We start from the raw sequence: 22,946 nt of genomic DNA, 5'->3' as shown, positions 1-22,946 counted from the left end.
CTCCACATGCGATTCCTAGAAACACCAAGTCAAGAACACTATCACCCTTCCAGTTCTGCATGCTGAAGATATGTTAGTATCTAGTGCAATTAAATACCTGCCTTTTTTTTTATGATAAACAAAAAAAAAGCCATTTGGAAAAAAGGGTAGTACATGTCACCATTTAATCTCAGATAACCAAGAAGGTCATTAAACAAACAGATCTTTTTTCTTTTTTTTTTTAGAGAGGGAATTTTTTTTAGCTTATACCTAATCAAAGTTTATTTAAATTAATCTAAAGGAATGTTATCAATCTACAATTTAAAAGGAATGTGTTTAAATTATCACACCATTGACAGACAAAAGCGCAGTGGAAAAGGAGGATAGAGCCAAAAGAGAAGGTACATTATTTGAAGACCATGATGGAAGTCAAGGAACGGTAGGAATTTCATATTATAGGCAAAAGAAGCTCACGGAACAATTCTTAAAGCTGAAATATGAAAATAGATATTTCAGTCCAAATGAAAACTCATAGATAAAAGAATGGAAAAAAAAAAACAAAATTAAATGACACATGGAAGCAGAAGAAATAGCTAGCTTTCAGTGATAATGGCGGATGTCTTTGCCTTTGATAACAGAAAGGAAAGGCATATACCTAATGGAAGATATAATAAAAGGTTACAACTCTGGTAGCATAGAAATAGGCAAAACCTCTAGTCATGTACTTTGAGGTAAGAGTATTGCTTCTAAATACTAATCATCCAACCGTTCCATACCAGTTAGCATTGTCTAAATTCGTTATGCAGGGACCAAAAGACTTCATTATGATAACTACCAGTAAATGCAGACCTTCACACTGAAAGACAGATAAGATGGCTTGTAATGTGGTATTATCTGCTCCATTCTTCCAAGAGCTTGTTTTGGTAGCCAACTCTTCTTTAAAGTCCCCTGCAAACTGGGGATCTCTAAAAGTATGTAAAGGTACTCAACAAGAAATATCTGCCCCCTCACCATTCTAAGCAAAGATGCAAGTGATTGTTAAATGGTTCCAACTTGTTAGACTCGAGGGTAACAACACAATTGCAATATTGATAAAGTCAAAGAAACAATATGATAACTCAAATTTAGTAGTAATTAGAGTTTCAAGAGCACAGAAAACACTGGCATGCAAGCTTCCCACGTAATAATATTTAGATGTTGAAACATGTCAACAATATATAAAGACACCTTTAAGCCTTGATCGTACTTTTTAATAAGCCAACGAGTACAAGAAAATGATTTGTACGCTTCAAAATTTCAATAACTTGTTTCAGTAAAAAGATGAGGAGTGCGGATGCATCCATATCTATAAATTAGCCATGATGCTTTTGAAACACATTCTACAATATGAAAAATCTAGAAGGAAGAAGGATCAGTATACAGGAAAAAATGGCCAATGACAAAAACCAAGTGCTGTTTAGCATCCTGATCATAAGATTAGAAACTCAAAACAACACTAAATTGCAGAAATAACATCACTGCCACTTTTAGCAACACTGCTCTCCAGTATGTCTTCATTCAAATAATCCCACCAGTGCCACAATTTTTCACCATGCTTTCAACAATTAAATTCTTTAATATCCATTGAGCTCCAACTGCTCACCATGCCAGAACCATAGCTCAAAGAAAGAAACCTACATGTATTGGATTACCTGAATCAAGCATTGGCATTCTATTCAGCAAAGCGAGATACAGCCATACCAACTCTTCGATGTTCAAGCATCACTCTGCAGTCCTGGCAGCTGGTGGGAAAAATTTCATGAGGAAGCTTGACAGCGACCAAATGCAGATGACCCCAAGGAATTGAAGGACATTCAAAAGTGTGCCTAAAGAGCTGCTTATCTCCAAATTGTGTGAGGTCATTTCAGCTCCTCTCACTGTGAATGACAGGGCTGTCACCAGTTGTGCGGCTCTATTCAGTTGATGCAATCTATAAACCTGTTAATCACAAAGAATATCTTACATTTACACTTAACTGACTAGTAACAATAAATAACTCAAATAGAATCTCCTATCAAATAGGCCAAATTTAATGAGTTGAACTGTATATATCAGGAGACTTCTAGACTGTAAATCAACTATAAAACCAAGTGTATCAGAGAATAAAACTAAACATTGTTTCTTCCTCTTTTTTCTTTTTTTCTTTTTTCCTCTCCAAAACCTAATCGTACAGAAGATAGGCCACATCTGCCCTTACTTGAAAGATGATTGGAATGACAGGCCAAGAAGGTGACTTCCGGTATCTTGCATACTGCTCAAATGCAAATTGTACTACGATACCAACCAGGTATGGAGCAAGAGTTGCGGAAGCTGCAGGGCCAGTCCACGGCCAGACCAAGCCCATTGTAACCATGGGAATTATAAGACTAAGTACCAAGGCAGCTACAGAAGAGATTCGCTGTCCCAAATGGGGAGCCAGGGTTCTGTTATTGTTTACAGAAGATAATGGTTCCACTGGCCTCCTTAAATGGTCTATTAGCAGAAGAAAAACAGCAACACCACAGTAGAAAAGAGCTTCCGTGAAGAACAATATGAGGAAATCTGCAGATAGATAACAAAGGAATGTTCAGAGAAGAAGCAAATACATCCAGCAATCAAACCGGGAACACGAAGCAAAAACTTAAAGAGATCATATCCTAGAAGCAAATATCATTTCCTATTTCTCAAAAAGTTACTACTATTCAAGTTACATTAGACATAGAGATACCATATCCTAGTTGCACACAACTTCAATGCTCTTTGATAGAATCCTCTAACACCATCCTTCACTGATATCCTTTATATCTCATTCTCCCAAGTTGTTGGCATCAACTATCAATTCTCCTTCACAGCTGTCTAAAATAAATGTCAACTGAAATCTCTAATACGGTCCGTGGCTCCTTGCTAAAAATCAACGATTACAGGACAGCATAAACAGGGTGATACTACCAAGATTCGTATCAATGTAATCTAGCTAATTAAATACAATACCCAAAATAAATAAACCAATCCCTCCTTCCAGACAATCTTAGTGGAATTTTTTTCCATTCTTCTATGCAGTTTTCTGTGTTTTTCACTCTCTTTACTTGCTCATTTAATGCTTGTAAAAAATAACAATTGACATTAATTGAAATCATTAATGGAAAAGCAATATCACAACAAAATAAGTAAGCCTGATCACCTGTAAGCAAAGAGTCCTCGAATACTGCAGAGAGTATTTTGCGTAAATAAAGCGAAGGGAAAATGAAAGAGGCTACAAGGACAGCAGGACCAATGAACCATAATAGACTGCTTGGATTCCTTTGCACATTAGATATAATGACTTCATCCACCATTTTATATGGGCGATTATAAAATGAAATTAAACCAGGTTTCCCATCAGTTCCTGGGAAATGATTAATTGAACTGCTAGTAGTAGGGAGAGCTTCAGCAGTAGGATGGTCATCTTCTTCTTCTGATGCATCTGGTTTGATCTCACTGTACTGTGACTGATCTTGAGAGGCTGCAAAGATAATATGTTGCCTTCTGGGAAATTTTCCCTTTAATTTTGGTAGATCATCTATGAAGTGGCACGAGTGAACTATGCAAAATACAGAAGAAGACTATTAGAAGGCAAATTTAGTGCAGTAGCAAGGACTGAGAATTTCAGAATTAAGTGCACCAATTATATTATCAAATTTGAGAATCTTATCAATAGAGGATAAATAACTATCTCATATTTTACTCACCTTGTTACATAAAATTGGTATATTGATCCATTTTTCATAAAGCATAATGTTGAAGGAAGTGAATTAGATGCACTTCACGTGTGCTTATTTATTCTTAAATATGAATTTAATCTTATTGGTTTGTTGAACATTTTTTCCTTAAGATAAAGGATAAAAAAGAACTTGCTCGCTTGTCTTGATGACTGGAGTATGGACATACTTTGGGACTATAAAAAAAAAAGCATGTGAAGATCAATATTACAGAAAGAAGGGCATGACAAGAAAAACCAACTTTGTCACACACTGTCTACTGTATGGAGGCTCTAATATCACTACAGTTAGTAGCATCATGGACTAAATCAGATTTATGGGAGTCAAATTGCACCTTAGAATAAAAGTTTAGAAATTTGGCAATCATTCAAGTAGTCTGGGAACTTACCATCAGCATTTCTAAGCTTATAATGTAGTCCATTATATGGTCTTTCTGACAAGCTCAGCTGAACAATGAAACAAGAGTGAAGTGTTAGAAAACTACCATGGAGCTTGTCATCTAGAAATAGATCTTTAGGAATCCTTGGCTAAGTTTAGCATAAAGTAGCAAGAAGTCAAACGATGCATCAGGCTCATTAAGAAGAATTCACTGCTTTAAATAGAAACTCTGCCAGAAAAAATATCATAAAATTTGAAATTACAAGAGTTTGACTCTAATCAAGTAGCAACAATCTAAACAAGAAAAACAGTTAAATTGCTAACAAATTCACATGGTATGGAATTAAAAAAAAAAAAGTTTATGAGATAAAAAGAAGAAGCATGCGGGCATTAGTTAAGGCGGCTGAGTTGGTTTAATTAGTTGGTCTCTTCCAAATCTGGTGGAAACTTTACAAATAAAATCCTGATAAACATTGCCGCCTGAAAAAGAAAGGGAAAGCCAGGAGGGGATCAAAGGGAACTGCCCTGGTTGGAGCATGTGACAGCTGACTCATTTTGAATGTATATATTTGGGGAATATCTTAAAGGAATGAAGGAGAAAAACCATGAAATATGAAGCTATCTATTGAAGAGTCAGTCAGTCAACATAACTTGTATCATCACATACATACATCAAAAGAAAAGCATTGCTCTTATGGGCCATAGACTATTGTGCATAATGCACCTTCATCTTTCCAGAGAAAAAACAATGCTAACAGAATAAGTGAAGAGGATTTCCACATTTGATTCTCATTTTACCAGTGTACAACGAAATATTAATCCCTCACCAGAAGTTAAACATCACTTTCTAATCCCATGTTTAACTGCAGAAGAGGATTTGATTATTCACCCCTTCTCTCAAATTCCATTATCATAGTAAAAAAAAAAGGAGATTTCTTCATCAGTATTGGTGAAATTTACCATGCCATAAATCTAATTCCTAAAATCTGATCCCAATATAAATCACCCAAAAAAGAACTTGCAATTCTAAGAAACATTAAAACAAAATGCTGTCACCAATTGCAAAAATCACAAGCATCTCATTTGAAGCATAACTATCCAAAAGGCCGTACTCAAGAAACAATTTAGACCAAATTACTCCTTTCTATCATCATGTCACTGAGAATCAATTAAAAAAAACTCTTACTACACACAAAGCAATAACAAGAACCAGCAATACTATTAAGAGAGACTAAAACAAAGCAAAAAAGATACCTGGGAGCTTCTCCTTAGTTTAAAAGGAGAAGAAAGTGGAGTGGCAATGCAAGAAAATGAAGAAGAAGCAACTTTGACAGCCATCTGAATAAGTAAATGTAACAGCAAAACCCAGTTCAGCAGAGAGTAAAGTAATGCATGTTGTATGATTTTAAAGCAAACCCATTTGAATTTGAGGGATTTTAAGGATACCCATATGAGATATTGTTAAGGAAATGGGATTTTATTAAGGATGGGAGATAAATTTGAAGAAGTCGGAGATATTAAGGTGTTAGAGTTTTTTTTTTTTTTTTTTGGTGTATATATAAAGCGGGTGGACTTATGGTCAAATTCTATTTCTGAGGACATTTTCTTTCGATTCAATTTCCCATCTTTTATTTTCCCTTGGTATTATGTATATTTCCATCATAAAAAAAAAAAAAAAATTGCTTTTAGAGACCAACTTCATGGCATTGTATCATGATAAAGCTGTTCTAAGTGGTTTTAGAATACAAATACAAAAATAATAATAATAAAATATTCTGCTCGTTAAAAAGTAGAGAATAAAGATGAAAACTGAGAAACTCTTTTCTATAAACAAACATTAAAACACAACCCTAAAGTTTATATGTTCCATAATTTTGTTCTTGTTGCGTACTTGCATTGCACGGGTTAATTTTGGAAAATGAGAGAGGATTTTCACTCTTGGTTTAAACAACAAACCAGTTAGCGATGGACAGCAAGGAATGAGGAAGTAATAAAAAGTAATCAGCAACCACTACCACACTACCAAACACCCTCTAAATGTTGCATATGGATGAAGCTACATATTCTCTGCAAAAAGTCGGCCTTAATGGCATAAGAGTAAAGCTCCACTTTTCTCTTTAATTCATTTGGTATCCATGATCAGGATAAAACACCCTCTATAATCTTCTCATGGGATTTGTCCCCGGGTACTGTGGTAATATTGGTTCGGACAGTGGCGATGACATTTTTCCTGCAAAGGATTCTATTTTCTTTTAGGAGCAAATTCAGCATTAACAAACCAGACGACCATGGAGAAATATGAGAGTGGAGGAGACTTGCAATTTAATAGGAAATGAGGGGCGAGAGAGGAGGACCTGCTACTAGCGAGGATGCAGAAGGCCTGAGAACCATGGAAAAGGATCCCAGAACACCACCTTCTTGTTTTTACTTGTTTTGGTTTTAAGGGTATATTGAAACCATATAAATCATCATTAATATAACCCAATAATAGAGTTGAACACTTGCATGCTACAACGCAACCTCAAAGAACATAATACAAAAAGGAACAAGGTGATGGGAATCTCGTGCAAGAATGCCCTATAAAATTACAGAAATAGGAAAAATCTGCCTCTGTTGTGCTCCATGACTTGCCTGATGATATGAGAACCCCAGTCTAAAATGGGATTGGTCAGCACTTCTTAAAAAATCTCAACCTCTTGAAACATTTTCCTAAGAAACTCTAACCTCAACACTTCTCCCCTGCCTAAAACTTTAACATTATCAAATTTAAATCAGATTAGCCTTCTTTAAAAACCTGATTGCCCTACAATAGTAGGGCCATATAGATTCCACATAATCTAGGTACTTCTCCGTCAACCACTCTTGCAATTCCTTCGTCTTTTTTCTTGAAAACTCTTTGCGGTCTAAGTTCTTTATGTGTAGCACAGGTTGCAACACATGAACTTGCATGTCGTCTTTGAGCTTCCCCTGTCTGATATAGCCAGAGGCGACAAGGTAGTAGGCAGGTACATTCTTGATTAATTTAACTGTCTGCCTAAAGCTGAAGACATAGAGAGCCCACAAGCCCTGGAATAACTTGATGTAGATGGCAACAATCAGGGGCCCCAAAATCCACAATGGAGTCAATTCTTTTGACACTCCAGCTCCATATATCACATTGATGGCCAGGACCAAAGGGATGCTGAAATTGCACCAACACAAGTTAGAAGCAGCCAAAAAATCTTATGAAGATAACAAATATTACAAACTAAAAACCCTTGAGATGTTTACAAAATGTGTTCATTTAGAAATCAAGAGTTCGAAGAATTCTTGTATAATTAATAGATTATCATGTAGCAGTGTAGCAAAAACTGTTCATTCGATATGTAAAAATCAAATACTAGTTTTGCCAGTCCAATTACTCAACAAAAACTCACTGCCTCACTGTAGTTGAGTCAGCTAAATGGTAAATCCTTAACCTTTGAGCTATTTTGAGTCATATTTTTCATCAGAACAAGAAGTGATTTAAATTGATTCCCAATAACATAGTGGCAGAAACAACAATACTTACAATGTTAGTATGGGTATCTTTATTGTTGCATCCAGAATCAGGAAGCGACACCAAACCAACTTTACAATCTCAACTCTTTCCTTATTTTGGGTGGAATTTTGAGCTTGTTGCAATTCTTCACTTGGAGGAGGTCCTTCCAGAATCTCATCTGCAACTTGACTTGGTGACTGCGTGCGCAACATGCTCAGCCATTTCTTGAATAATTTATTAATAGCAGGAGATCCTGCGATTCTGTTATTTGCTTCAGAAGTATAGGAAACTGGAATAGTGTGCACCTTTGAAGAGTTGATTATGGTCTCCCCACTTTCTTTTGGCACATAAGAAAGTTTAACATAATTTTTGGAAACTTTGGATCCATTCTTTCTGCCTCCTGATTCATCATTTTGTGCACTACCCTTAAATGCTGAAATTCTCAAAAGCTTCACTTTGGGTCCAAGAGCAAAAGCCCCTGCACTGTGACAACAATGCAGCTCAATCTCAATTTGGTTCAACAAAGAGAAACGGCTGATCATGAATTCAACTCGAAACGAGATTGCCATTCCTCGGGTCTAATATAGGCATATCTTACCTTAAAAGAAGACTGCGTTTTACTGAGAAACACATATTTGTTCTCCCAAACATCTGAAGTGTCATTACATGTGGCTTCAACTTCACCCCTTTGCTCCATGATAAAGGCCTTGAAGGAAATGTTGCATAAGAACCCTAGTTGCAGCAGACAAAGCAATATGTTTTATAATTACAGTATATTGGAGTGCAAAATAAGGGACATTGCAAAACAATGTGAAAATATGATGTTACAGACTTGAACTTGCATTATGTGATTGGTTTTTTTCACATGCACCGTTGAACAAGGAAAGTACAATTGCTGTGATACAAGACTATCAAATTCAATAAATTTTGCATCTCAGAAACATGGAAGGAAAAACAAATAACAAAGTGGAATTGATGAAAAAGACATGAATGAGGATAATTTGATTGCCATGGATTAAGGCTTAGATGACTTGAGAATAACTTGGGGGGAGAAAACAGTAACACTTTTAGGGCATAAGATCTACGCAGAATTACATTTCAAGTACCTGCATCTGATGGGTCACCAATGCCATTTTCTCCACTTCAAGCACCCACTCATTTACTCAACAGCGCCTTATTCAATACAAAGCTAAAGAATAACCAGACAGATATCAACACAAGCTAAAATAATCATTTTTATTAATGGAATCATTAGGATGAGGCAACAAATACTCTCACGCTCCATTCAATTTCAAAAAACCAAAGGAAAAACAAAAAAAAAAACAAAAGTTTCTAAAGTTTTTTTTTTTCCTGTTGCACTGATCTCCAACAGGTTACAGAAAGAATAAGCTGAATTATGCCTTCAAATTAGCTGAAATGACCAGACTTTATTGTTTTATCCAAAAACCCAGTATCCCAATAACTTCAATTTCCTCTCGTTTTTATACTTTCCTTCAATTTTCTGACCAACCAAACAGATACACAAGCTAAACATAGCTACAATATTCACATAAAAACCAGGCAAATGCAGAAAGCTTCAAAATTTTACGGGAAACCAAACAGACCTCAAATTACAAAGAATCCACAAAGCAGAAAACATAACTAACCAAACCCAGATGAAAAGGTAGAAATAATTGAGGCTTAGATTGAATAATTGAAGGTAATAAATGAAGAAAAGATAGAATTTTGATAGTTGGACACAAACCTGTCGACTTGAATTCATGAGAGAAGGTCTACAGAAAGACAAGCTTTTTGTGATTATTTGATTAAAAAAAGAGAAACTCTTTTGGTATCTGGATTGAATTCCTGTTTAAACGGAACGGATGGATAGAGAGAAAGAAAGGTCTCTTCAGTTGGTCACTTTTTTTTTATTTATTTATTTATAATTTTTATTTATTATTATTAAAACAGCGGTAAGAGAGTTTGGGAGTATGATATATTTAAAATAATATTTTTAAAGTATTTTTTATTTAAAAATATATTAAAATAATATTTTTTAATTTTAAAATGTTATTGTTATTTATTTATTATTATTAAAATAAAATTTGTGGATAAAACTAAGAGAGTTTGGGAGTTGAGTGTTTTTTAAAGTATTTTTTATTTGAAAATATATTAAAATATTTTTTTAAAAAAAAAATTATTTTTGAAATCAGCATATTAAAATAATATGAAAATACTAAAAAATTATTAATTTAAAAAAATAAAAAATATAAATTTTTTAAAAAATACTTTTAAAATGCAAAAACAATTATGTTTTTTTTTGTTACCTTGATTTTTTTAATAAAATAATTATGGGAAATTGGGAATAGGATAATAAAATAAAATAATAATGATAGAATAACTAGTGGGTCGAATCCATCCGAAGTCAGGTTTGTTTGGGTTATATTTTTGTTTGGCCTAGGCCTCTTTATCTTTACTCATTCTGGCACATTGCGACTATTTTTATTTATTAACATGGTTTTTTTAAAAGAAAATTGGTAAAATAATATAATATAAAAAAACCAGTAAAATAGTATAGTTTATATATATGTCTTAATTGGAAAAGGTGAAATATGTGACTTAAAAAAAAAAAAAAAAAAAAGAGTCCACACATATTACAACAAAGAGAAAAAAAAACAAAAAATAAATAAATAAAAAAAGAGATATATAACGTATAGTTAACCTCCGATTATGACACTATCAATATCATTGTAAAGATATCGATAAGAAAAATCCAACACTAATAAAGGTTATAAACATTAATCTAAGTGTGTTGCACTTATTATTCAATGATGACGAGAGGCTCATTTGTTTTTTATAACAATTGTGACTTACTCTGTTTATTGTTAATGACTTTTATTGGTATCTTTGCATTCTTTTCATTGAAATCTTTTTGATAATATTAATAGTTTTGTAATCAGAGTTTTACTGTTTATTGTTAATGACTTTTATTGGTATCTTTGCATTCTTTTCATTGAAATCTTTTTGATAATATTAATAGTTTTGTAATCAGAGTTTTATTGTGTCTTTGATGTTTTTTTTTTTGTTTTTTTCATTGTAATTTGAGCAAACTCAATTGAAATTTTATTTTAATGTCACATGAATAAATAAAAAAACTTAAATTTTGAGTTTTTCAATTGTGATACATACAAATTATATTATTTTACCAAATTTTTTTAGATTATGTTATTTTATCAATTAAAAAAATATTAATTTTCAATATATATATATATATATATATATATATATATATATATATATATATATATATATCTTATTCTGTGTTCGATTTAATAATGGTTGATGTTGGTTAGACTGTGTATTAAAGGAATCTTTGACAACATAACTTGTGAAAAATTTATTTTCATGGCACAAAATAGATCTAAATATCGCCAAATTGTCCATACTCATTATCTCTAAATTCTAAAACACCTTTACATGTGTGTATGAAAACAATAAAAAATATTTTAAATGATTTATTTTCAAAAATAAGTTAAAAAGAATATCGGTTGTCATAATAAGTAAAATAAATAAATTAGTTTTTATATATAACTTGGAAATAAAATAGTTGATTTTATTTATTCATGAAACTTATGAAACATAATAGATAATTCGATAAACATAGTGAAAGTTAATTGTTATATTTATGAAACTAACAAAAACTTATGAAATAAAATAGATAATTCGATAAACATAGTGAGAATTAATTGTTATATTTATGAAACTAACAAAATTAAATAAATAAATAAAATAATACAAAACGAGCTCTTAAAACTACAAAAAGAAAAAGAAAAGGAATGAATACTTTTTATAATCAACAAACAAATTATTATTTTTACAATTTTCACAAGAAAAATATTATAATTCCTTGGAAAATGCGCGAATAGAACAGTGGAAATGTAATTTTTTTTGTTGAAACACCATTTTATTAAAAAAAAATTATTTTAAATTATTTTTTTATTGTTATACATTATTTAATGTGATAATATCAAAAATAAATTTTAAAAAATAAAAAATATATATTTTAATATATTTTTAAATAAAAACATTTTTAAATAAAATTATCAATTTCATTCTGTTCTGTCAAGAAAAGCCAGTGTATCTCGTTCCAATTCAAAAAACAAAACAAACCCTAATATATTTCATCTCGATCAGAATCTTTACTCATTTTGAAAATTCCGCCCATATTCCATATATTTTGTTCTGGCTGAATAAGGTTTTTTTGTTTTTTTTAATATTGTTCAATTTTATAATATCAATCATATCTTTTAATATCTTTTAATTCGATACTTGGATCTGGCTAAAATTTTACGAGAGTCTTCTGATATATTTTTATATCCCAAATTAAAATCTTAAAGCAATCAGAATTCAAAAAGGTCAATAGTTGAATAAAAATACAGAAAATATATCCGAAACCGAAATGGAAAAACAGAACGATACTGTCTCAAACACCCTTCCAAAGTGTGCACTAAACAATGGATCGTCATAGTCACTTGTCCAATCCAAACCCCATGCGGTGGACCACAAACACCCTAATATTATTTATCTAACGGTGACTGGCCTTGATGGTGCGCAAACCTCTCTTCCCACGCTAAACTCCCTTGAGGACCAAAGAATAGAGGCTGGGATAAGTGTGGGAAAACCAGGATAGCTCCTCTACTTCATTCTTTCCGGTGTTCATATAAAAGGAATATTGATCACTAGTTACACTGCTCAAAACATATCTAGGGTTCCACAGCAAACACACTGCGACCAGTCACCAAATTACACTGCTCAGATCAAATACATCTTAAAAATAAGAAAATAAATCAACCACATCCAAGGGCCTCCTGTCTGTCTGTCCGTCTTCTTCTTTTTCCTGGACGCCATCTGTGTTGCAACAAGCCCTGCTCAATTAATATGCCATCAGCTGTGATGATCCAATATTATTTACAGCAGAATATGACTACCTAAACTAAAATACCTGAAACTGTGAGGGATCAAGCCCAAACTTTTATGAAGGCATGGTTTTTTGACACACCAGAACCGATCTGAGAGTTTCATCCCTAATCATAATTGGCATCTACTCGAACACTACTACCAGTTTGCCATCCATGAGAGTTTCCCCCGCCATGCCTTGAGCGACCCTGACCTCTCTCCCTGGACCTTGCAACAGAATTATGGGAAACATCTTTTGAAGATTCAAAATTGTTAGCTTTGTAAGTATTTTGTGGCCCTACTGGCTGGCACTCATAATGTGTATTCTGTATCTGCCTTTCACGGTTTGCAGGTACGTTTTGTTGCTTGTTATCTTTCCCAGAACCACTCCACTCGCCACGAGAATCATGCTCTCCACCGAAACGGCTGTTTTGGTTTCCATTTTTTTGGAACCCTGAAGACACACGTTGCTCTTGTTGAAAATCCATATTCAAAGGAGATGGTTCAACTGGGCTACTAGGACGTCGTCCTTTATGTGAAGGTATCTTCCTTCCATTCTTACCCTCTTGATGCGCAGTGCGTGGAACTTCTTCCAAAATGCTCTTTTCAGATAGAGAGCGATCAGGATGAGGCCGGGCCTTAACTGTAGCAATATCCCTGCCAGGTTGAGACAACAGTGGCATGAAAGTTTGGGAAGTGGAATCCTTTTTATTACCCCTACCAACTTCAGAGCCTGTGTTCTGACCACCATTGGTCCTGCTTCCTCGCTGATTAGTTGCTGAAAATGGCTGAGATTTAGGTTGCCAATGAGATGCTGATCTTTCCCCAACAGACCGATTTTCTTTTGAAGTTGCAGGTAAGTCAGCTTGATGCATCTCTGAGCCTGAAGTTTGGACATAAACCTTTTCGGTGTCCCCAGTATTAATTCTCTTCTCATCAGGCTCATGACTATATCCTGTGCCTTTTTGTCCCCTGTATGATTGCCGCCTACCTCTGGCTGTTGCACCCTGATCTTTTATAGCAAGGGTAGTGACTGGCACATCAATATTTTCAAGAATGTTCCAGCCATCAGGCTCATTCCATTCATCAGAATGACTCAATTGCTCTTTTGGTGAACTTACATCAGGTTTCTGGACTTGATGCTCAATTGATTTTTGAACATTCCTACTTGTAAAAGATGTGGTTGATTCTGCTGATCCCCGCTGGCGCCATGATCCATGCATTTTTCCAGACTTATTTTGCCTGCCATCGCCATTCTTAGCTTCCAAAGTGGATCCTACCTTTCCCATGCCTGTGGAAGAGGTTTGAGAACTTTCAACGCTTGGAGAACCAGATTCGGGTTTTCCGGCAGTCTCATTTGGTGTAATCTGATTGATTAATGGAGCCACTGACTGGGGACTACTTCCTTGCTGAGCCATTTCTTTGGCTACAGGTTTTGGAATGTATCTTTCAATTTCTGCCCGTTTAGTTCTTGCATTATTCTGCACTTGCTGATCACTCTTCATGGGTGCCCTAATGGCATCAGCCACGTTCTTCTGAGTGGCTTCATCAGCAGCCTCAATTTTACTTTGTGACCGAACAGGAGCCCAGATAACAGCATCGCCACTTGGGAATTTTTCAGTTGATTTATTAGCTTGTGGATTCCTTGGCATCCTGCGAAAATGTTGCACTTTCCACTGGTTATTTACTCTTCCATGAGCTTCTTCGTTTGGTGATGATGTGCGTTGATCCATGGACTGATTTCCATCTCTAGAATCAGTCTGAGGCTGAAATGAGCTTGGATCCAAAAGAGATTCAGAAGCCGACTTGCCACTTCCAGCTGAAGTGTCTAAAGCAGCAGCTGATTCTTTTGATAGAGTTGGTGTTACAACTGCCAATGTTGATGCATCATCCATTTTGTGTTTGTTCTTTCCATTCTTGTTCTTCCTTCTATGATTTACTGAAGACTCGGCCATGGCAGTTAGGTTGATGGGTAAAGTTGATTCTGAGTTTGAGGTAAGTTTGTTCACACCCTCAAGAGAAACAGGAGCATTAGCTGCTATATCAGTAACATTTTTTGGTGCTTCAGTTGTAGAAGATGATAACTTATCATTGGAAGTCTTTCCCAAGGGACCATTCTGCTTCTGTCTGTAGCTCACACGCTTCTGCTTAGAAGCTCTACTGTCATGAATCTGTGGGGCATTATCAGGGTGATCAGCATCAGCATGACTAACATCCTGTAGCAGTGGTTCCAATTGGTCATGTGTCACAATGGACTCCTTATGGGTCACCTTTGGCTTCTCTGGCAGCACCTCACTTAAACTTTCTGCTGCTTTTGTCCACTTATTCAACTCTTTTGCAAGTGCCTTGGCCTTTTGCTCTCTTTCCCATTCCTCCTCTTCCTTCTCTCGCTGTTTAATCCGTTGAATAGTAGCATGCTGATTAAAAACTACAGCAAGTAAAGATGCTGATAGATAACAATGGAATTATAAAAATAAAAGATGAATATATTACATGTGTCTGGCTATCACCGGGATCAGGGTGAGGTGGCACAGATACTCCATCATCCTTCCCTTGATGACATAACCCAGACTTTTCAGTTGCCTCCGCAAAACTATGGTCTTGCCTATAAACATTAGAACTTTCAAAATGAGAAGACAATACACACGGCGAGTCTACAACTTGGGATCTTCTCTGCCACCTATCAGGCTCTTGGGTGATAAATCTCCCTTTTCCATGATGATCAGATCTTCCATGCATACCTTGAGTTGATCTCCTGTGAATTTGAATGTTAGTGCTGTCCACAATTGGAATAACAGATCCATTGCCAATGAAAGCCTGCAGGGAAAAAAGAACACACCTGGAGCTTGGTGTTTCATTAGCATTTTGTACCTCAAGGCTCTTATCTGCAGCAGAAATGCGGTCTTCATGGAAACCAGCGTCAACAATGCCACTGACATGAGTTCTTTGAGATACATAACTAGTACCAGCTTCATTTGCAGAATGATTAGACTTGGCATTACCAACTTGTAACCTATTCTTCTGCTCCTCTCTACTGGAAACAAATTTAACTTCTTGCCTTCCATCAGAGGCCTGGGCCTTTGCATTTAAACCTATTTTCCTAATCAGACTGGGATCTTTTGGGGCTGCTGGAACTTCTGGAAAAGCAGATGCTGCATGTTCTGAATGTTCCAATTCCTTAACTGAACTATCAGCAGCAGCCTTCCAATTTCCCACATGTTCAAGAGGTTTCACTTTAGCACCTCCTTGGTTGTCAGTGGCCTCAAAAGAAAATTCTTCTCCATATCTTCTTGTATCTCTCTCTCCATTTTTCTTGTCATCTGCTCTCCAGCCATTCTCCCACGATGACTTTCTTTGATGGTCTGCCTTCCCAGGATATGATGTGTTGGTTGTCATCATGGCATCCCACTTGTGTTCTTCATCTTTTCCCTCTGAACCATCGTGCTGCTTAAGGACTTTGTATGGTCCTCGGGTATCTTGTTGATGACCAGACTCAAGTTGTTCAGAAACCATCGTGTGACCACTAGGGCCATATCCACCTGGTCTTCCATGGGAATTTCCAGGATCAGGAGTATTTTGACCGGAATATCTGTTATAGGGAGCAGGACCCACTGTCATTCCCATAAACTGAATATCTCGATCATTGGAATTGCAGTAGCCCACAGGAGGACCATAGTAGTTCTCATAAGGGACTGGTCCAGGATAAAAGCCATGCCCAAATGGCATGCCTGGGCGAATAAAGGCATCATGCATATGGGGTCTGAACACATCTCCATTCTTTGGATGTGGTCCTCTTGGTCCAGATCCTGGTGGAGGACCTTGCTGTGGGTTGGCAAGAGTAGCAGGGGGAATCTGTGGACGATAATAAGGAAATGGCTCTATTGGAAAGCCACCAGGAGCAATCGGGGGTGCAAAAGGCGGACCTCCTGGAGGCCCTCTGTACCAGACACCACCAGGATGATTATTTACAGGGGGACCGCGCCAAGAATCATAATTCTGATGACGAATATTAGAATTAGGATACAAATGGGGATCAAGGTGCCACTTCTCCATGTTAGGCCTCAACCCATCTTCACCATACATGGGATTCTCTCTCCTCCAAGAATTTGCAGATTCAATTTTTGCATTTGTCTTTATAGAAGCATCACCTGGAAATTAGAACAGAAATAATAATAATAATAATAATAATAATAACATGACTATTGTATATATTTAGTCAGGCAGTGGCTGTTGTCACATGTAAGGCATGCAAGCAAGCGCACCAGGTTACATCATAAAAGAGGCAGAAGCATTCATATAAAAAATAGAAGTCCGGTGCCAAAAACACAAACCTGCAGAATTTCCAGTACTCTCATTCCCTGGAGCTACTACACTTGATGATGAACCAGGACGACTGTAAGAACCATGCTCTGCAATTAAATAGTTAATATATATGACTGATCATGAATGAGAAACATGCAATTAGAATAGATTAATACATCCATATGAATAAATCTTATGTGTAACATTATTTGAGAATGAGATTGGATGTGAGGATTTTTTTCAAAAGTTAATATGACTCAGCATACATAAACTGATACCAGGGAAAAAGAAAATTAGCCAATTCATGAAAGTCTTCCCCGCACCCTCAATAGAAAAGAAAATTTACACAACCTTTTCAAAATCAAAACAAGTAGATATCAATATATTACTTGGTTATACCTACAAAGACAATTGAACTATGTGTGATTGAAAGACTACAAAAATGACAACAAGTTTTCTTGGCTCTTTAAGAAGCACTGAATTCTAAAAACACCCAAACAATCATATAATGAGCCCAAATTCATATCCCAAGTTGATAGTATTAGAGGACAAGGCAATATAAGTATGAACCTTGGGACTCCAAGTTTTTTCCAGAGATTTCTTTTTCTGAACCCAGTGTTGGAAAATCGCCAGAAGTCAAAGAAAACCCATCATTCTTAGAGGATGTCACACCCTGCACGTATTTAAATCAGGTACTATACAATTAATAAAAGAAAAACGCACAAGCAAACCCAAGAAACCAAATAAAATCAATTTGGTCTTGGCATGGGTTGTTGGGAATGATCAAGCACATAGGATGTGAGTTACTAACAACCTTATGCCAAAACATGGACCAAATAGCCCAACCCGATTTTTTATCAGTAAACCAAATCTAGCCTCCTAGGACAGCCTTTCTCCTTGTATTATAACTACCTACTCTTTCTTCAAGATATTACAACTACCAAATCTAGCCTCCTAGGACAGCCTTTCTCCTTGTATTACAACTAACTACTCTTTCTTCAAGATATCATAATAAGAACCACAATCCATGCTGTAAATGACCAAGACTTTCTTTGTAGAATAAAATAAAATCATATACATATGTATGACACATGTCAAATGTTACAGGTGGCATATTCAATTTTGCCACAAATAATGGTTCATTCCCCAACTCTTCAAAGTTTTTGCCCTTGAACTCTACATGTACAACGTGGTAACGCCCGCCACTTTGTAGTTTATATAGCAAAAACACTTTATATCCTCCATCAAATGAGTGTTAATAAACAGATTAGTTGAAGGCTTTTATTATTGAAAAAGCGGTCAATGAGTAAGAAAAGGTTTTTATAGTGACGAGCAGCCCTTTACAGACGTGTGTGGAAAAAAAGGGTAACTATGGAACACAGACAGGTGTATTTATATCAGATAATAATGGCAATTTGAAAATTTGTAGCTCCCCAGGGGGTAGGGAAGCCATAACCTTGTGTGGATATCTTTAACAGATCAATATGGTTTTCTAATGTCGAAACATGGGGGATTCCTAGCAACAACCATTACGATCCAAGCATGTGGATGCCCGTCTGAGAATTTTGAGTTCATCAATTTGAATTGTAATTTAAGAGATAATTTTGAGTTCATCAATTTGAATTGTAATTTAAGAGATAACGAGGAAGGAACTCCATGCATTCACAATGCAAGGAGAAGGCCATCAAATGGATTGAAAAAGCAGCTGATAAGAGGTTTCAGGGGCTAGGGCTACTGATTGCAATTAAAACCAACAATTAACTTAACATGCATTTAATTACAAACATTTTAATGAACACAATCCTCCATATGACTTAGAAGGTCCTATTATAATCACTGCCAGTGAACTGTTGTAGGGTTTACCAACAGAAGCACTCTACAATTTTCATTAATCTCTCAGGGCTACCATTTTAGATATTACTAGATATATAATCAACTAATTAAAGAACCTGTTGCCTACTCAAACAAGCACCACTTAAGCAGCAAAGCAGCAAGTGCCTCAAGCAATTCAGAAACCTATTTGCCTATCACTATCTTGGTTTCTGCAATTGTTTGAAATGGAAGGTTAGGGGAAAAGAGCCCACCAATACAAAGATCTGCAATAAAAAGGAAGGGGTGCCAAAAATGAAATGCACATACTTCACCAGCCAACATTAATACATGCCATATGTTCATAATAATTAGTATGAGATGATTTAAGCAGTGATCTTTAAGAAAACTATACCAACTTTTCTGCTGTTCCAGTTGTACCCCATGCCACTGAATTATCAGACAACGGTTCAGCAAACCGAGATAACTGTGAGCTACCAGGTCTTGTTTCTGCACTGCGAGGACGCAGCGGCACAGGTGATGTTTGATTTGATGTCAATGCTCCTGATGCCGAAGATGGCCTAGAATTTGAACCCCATGCATTAGTGATGGGTTCATGGGTTCTATCACTGCTTGCAGTTGATGGTCGAGTGCCACTTCCACCAGATGAAGGGCGGCCACTGAGATGGCTTGGAGAACCACTACCACCATCAGTGTTTGGAGAAAGCGTTGAAGAACCCCAGGCATTAGGTGTGGAAGAAGATGATCTGGTGCCCCAGCTATGAGTACCCCTGTCAAGGTTAGGAAGAAATTGTGGATCAAGTCAAGCCAAGTTCATAATGAAGAAATAAAGTAATGGCATCAAGGCATTTCATGAAGAATAAGAAGAATGATAGCAAGAAAACCAGAGAAGGGCATCAAAAAACCAGAAAGGTGGATGAATTACTCACTTGGGCACAATTTCAACATTTGGGTCCAGACCATGATTTTCTAACCTTGAAACATCAGAGAGAAAACATGAAGTTTGATTGGGAGTGAACCAAGGGCCTCATCATATGAAACCACACGTTATTGAGAAAAAACCTAAATACCTTTGGCTGGGTAGGTTTATTGGTTTTGGAACTGGAACTTTCCCCAAAACTTTCATGCCACCTTTTCTTGCAGAAGCCCATCTGCAAACGATCATTTTTAGATAAAAATTCTTAAGAAAATTGTTGGTTATATCCAATAATTTCAAGTTCAAAACCATTCGAACATAAAAGTTGAAAGCTTTCCATAATGCACAAACATAAAACAAAAATACAGACGCCCACACTGCCGCCTCCAAACCACAACACTCTTAAATGTGAACATGTCGAAGGCAATACAAAAACTGCATGGAATCTATGAAGTATGACACGCCTAGCAATCCTGATAAAATGGTGATGCCACTCTAAGCCAATATTGCACAAGTTTGCAGGGTAATATCAATACCATGTGAAGAAAATGTCTGCCCTCCCAATGGCCATGCAAAACCAAACACATGCTAAAAGATGATAGGTTATTTCAAAAGGCATGAAACTGCATATAAACCCCATACCTGCGCTCTGCGGTCAACATACTTGATGTCATAATTCAGAAGTCTTAGCAAGGTCATCCAAAAGACTTTGACACAATCTAGGAAGATAAAGAAACAAGATAAAACTACATCAATATGATGTCTCACAATAAAGAACATGGCAAAAGGATAGTAAATATTTCATGTGCAATAAATAATGATCTACATAGTTTTTCATCTCTAATAAGAGGAAAAGAAAAAAGGGAAGCATGCACAAAAAAGACTGCATCAATTTCTGAAATCTTAGTCCACACCCAACAAGCACACAACCATAACTGAATTAATTGAAAAAAAAAAAAAACTAGTCAACCATCAATCATATGCTTCATTCATTATGTGAGAAAACAACCTCATGCAACTGTCTACAAGTTGGAGGGAAGACTCAGTTCAGTTAGTGTTAGAAGAATTAATGTCACATTTTCTTCCTAACACATTCTAGAATTCTAAAAACTAGCTCAATCCCAATTCTTTCCTAACAACTAACAGCATCATTTCTAACTCACTTCATATAAACAAAAAAATTACATTTCTCAACATTCCAACCCACAAATCAACCCCTATCCACATTCACCATAGAAAATGGTATTGGCATTTTATACCAGAATAGAAATATACTATACACAGCATGCAAAATCCCCTTCTCCATTTAATGTTTCCGGTTCTCGCTCATGGAATCCAAACTAGAGGTAAGAAAGATGTTCTCTTTGCTCCCTCTTGATATCCAGAATGTAATTTCCATGCTAAATTTTCTCTTTAACTACTATTAATAGACCATTAGGATCTTCCGGTACTCACTGCTCTTTTAACAATAACTAGTGCCTAGATTTCCACTGAAGCCACCAAACACTTCTACACTCAATCATTCACAATTGTAATCAAATAAAATCATAAAATGTGCAAACAAAACTGCACCAATGTATAGAATCTCATTCCATTTGAAACAAAACCCAACACTTAGATCACTCAAACTGAATCAATTGTGCATCAAAAACTTGCAGTTCACCACTAATTATAAAATTTTTCAAGCTATTGGACAAAAAGAACTCATGCAACCGAACTCATATTGTTTAGTGAAGAGCAGACTTAGAAGAGTCGAGTGTTGTATAGACAAAAATAACTCATCCCACGTTTCCTTTATAGCACTTCTTATCCTCTCAACATCATTCCCAACTTGCTCAGTTCATGAACAACACGAAGGAATCTAGATTTCTCGACACACGAAGCCTCGTAAAATCATGCCCTATCTTATTATTCACTCCAAAACCAACATGCGAAAGGTGGGTTCCTCTCTTACCACCAACATATAATCCCACTGTACAGTATCCATACATAGGAAAACTAATAAAGCTCTTTCAATAACTGTAATCAAATAAACAAAAAAATATATATATTACTATAAAAAAAATGTTAGAGCAAAGAAAAATTAGAAGATAAAACCTTGGAAACTCTCTCGAATAAACATAGAATCGAACCAATAGAAATTATACATAAAAAAGGAAACTGAAATCACAATGTAAAACACGCTGGCTAGGTACAAATTCGACAGATAAAATAAGATAAAAACCACTCTATTTTTTCCGGCAGTTTCTCGGCAAGCAAACAGAGAAATAAATTAAGAACGATCAATTAACTAGAGAGCTACTTGCCCGAGATTTGATTTCTTTCGTTCTATTATTAGTTTTTTTTCTCGAAACCCTAGCGGAGAGAAAAGGCGGGGGAGAGAGAGAGAGAGAGAAAGAGAGAGATTTACGTAACGGGTTTCGTAAGGGATTGGGAAGAGACAGAGATCCGTGCAGGGTGAAAGCAACGATTGAGGAGAGTGAGAATCGTTTTTATTTTTTATTTTTCATTATAGTAATTTTTTAGATCCGCTAGTGAGAAGAAAGAGAAAAATAATTGGGTTTATTGTATTTTAAAATATTTATTATTTTAAAATATTTTAAAATAATATTTTTTTTATTTTTAAAAAATTATTTTTAATAATAGCATATTAAAATAATAATAATATTAATTTGAAATAAAAAAATTAAAAAATTTTAAATTTTTTTAAAATATTTTTAAAATATAAAAACAAATGAGTAGTTTTGATATTTGACAACTTTTTTTTTTAACTCAAAGAAATAAAAGGTTGACCTACAAGTTAACTTGTACATAAAAATAATAATAATAATAATAATAATAAATAAAACAATTAAAGCAGAATGGGGTTGGGGTAAGCAAATGAATTGAAAAAATATATATTAAATTTTTTTTTTTAAGGAATGGCAAAAACATTGTTGCTGTGCACATTGCACCGTCAACAATAACAGTATTTTTACTATGTTACCCTTCCAAAAAAAAACCTTATAGCTAATGGTTTTGGGTAAAATTATCTTTGCAATATGACCATTTTGATATTTTAAAATTGACCAATGACAAGATTGGTTTTATACTTTCTACTTGCACAATAAAATGACATCAAAGCACTTAAAAATACACTAAAATAACATATTTACTTTTATAATAAAAAAACTTTGACCGATAATAAGAGGAGTTTTCATTTTTTTTTATAAGCATAGTAAAAAACCTAATTGCCCTTGAAATTCAAATTCTTATACCATGGGTCAAAGGATAATTTTTTTCATTACGCTATTGGTTTTTTTGTTATTAT

At 35.2% G+C, this 22,946-nt stretch overlaps 3 protein-coding genes across 11 annotated transcripts; all 3 read right to left on the bottom strand.

Annotated features, from left to right (window-relative positions):
• Positions 1 to 1,244: 1,244 nt before the first annotated feature.
• Positions 1,245 to 5,784, bottom strand: LOC7484427 (uncharacterized). Of its 2 annotated transcripts, none has more exons than XM_024582943.2 (5): positions 5,388 to 5,784; positions 4,144 to 4,201; positions 3,179 to 3,556; positions 2,216 to 2,559; positions 1,245 to 1,956 (listed from the first exon to the last, which is right to left on the bottom strand). In XM_024582943.2, exons 1-5 carry the CDS (start codon positions 5,469 to 5,471, stop codon positions 1,741 to 1,743), a joined length of 1,080 nt encoding a protein of 359 aa, XP_024438711.2. In that variant the 5' UTR covers positions 5,472 to 5,784; the 3' UTR covers positions 1,245 to 1,740. The 2 variants fall into 2 exon arrangements, with proteins under 2 accessions (XP_024438711.2, XP_002318085.4); XM_002318049.4 differs by having other exon boundaries at positions 3,179 to 3,577; positions 5,388 to 5,775.
• Positions 5,785 to 6,583: 799 nt separating this feature from the next.
• On the bottom strand, positions 6,584 to 9,565 carry LOC7484426 (uncharacterized). 3 transcript variants are annotated; one of them, XM_024582945.2, is made up of 6 exons: positions 9,398 to 9,565; positions 8,760 to 8,842; positions 8,252 to 8,385; positions 7,959 to 8,136; positions 7,684 to 7,850; positions 6,584 to 7,314 (listed from the first exon to the last, which is right to left on the bottom strand). In XM_024582945.2, the coding sequence occupies exons 2-6, from the start codon at positions 8,784 to 8,786 to the stop codon at positions 6,900 to 6,902; spliced, it is 921 nt and encodes a 306-aa protein (XP_024438713.1). In that variant the 5' UTR covers positions 8,787 to 8,842; positions 9,398 to 9,565; the 3' UTR covers positions 6,584 to 6,899. The 3 variants fall into 3 exon arrangements, with proteins under 3 accessions (XP_024438713.1, XP_002318084.3, XP_024438712.2); XM_002318048.4 differs by having other exon boundaries at positions 7,684 to 8,136; XM_024582944.2 differs by lacking the exon at positions 8,760 to 8,842 and having other exon boundaries at positions 7,684 to 8,136; positions 9,398 to 9,564.
• A 2,729-nt stretch (positions 9,566 to 12,294) lies between these two features.
• Positions 12,295 to 22,126, bottom strand: LOC7484425 (protein MODIFIER OF SNC1 1). Of its 6 annotated transcripts, none has more exons than XR_008056871.1 (11): positions 21,943 to 22,126; positions 20,279 to 20,355; positions 19,791 to 19,871; positions 19,650 to 19,694; positions 19,115 to 19,490; positions 17,461 to 17,563; positions 16,920 to 16,997; positions 15,428 to 16,736; positions 15,082 to 15,343; positions 12,635 to 15,005; positions 12,295 to 12,557 (listed from the first exon to the last, which is right to left on the bottom strand). XR_008056871.1 is itself a non-coding variant. In XM_052445748.1 (10 exons), exons 2-10 carry the CDS (start codon positions 20,308 to 20,310, stop codon positions 12,717 to 12,719), a joined length of 4,575 nt encoding a protein of 1,524 aa, XP_052301708.1. In that variant the 5' UTR covers positions 20,311 to 20,355; positions 21,943 to 22,113; the 3' UTR covers positions 12,295 to 12,716. The 6 variants fall into 6 exon arrangements, 1 of the variants encoding a protein (XP_052301708.1); XR_008056874.1 differs by having other exon boundaries at positions 12,295 to 12,540; positions 21,943 to 22,113; XR_008056875.1 differs by having other exon boundaries at positions 12,635 to 14,978; positions 21,943 to 22,113.
• Positions 22,127 to 22,946: the final 820 nt, after the last annotated feature.

The sequence above is a fragment of the Populus trichocarpa genome, chromosome 12, assembly GCF_000002775.5.
Source record: "Populus trichocarpa isolate Nisqually-1 chromosome 12, P.trichocarpa_v4.1, whole genome shotgun sequence".
Classification (NCBI taxonomy): domain Eukaryota; kingdom Viridiplantae; phylum Streptophyta; class Magnoliopsida; order Malpighiales; family Salicaceae; genus Populus; species Populus trichocarpa.
The sequence above is the reverse complement of the archived record's forward strand: the minus strand, read 5'-3'. Positions and strand labels throughout refer to the sequence as shown.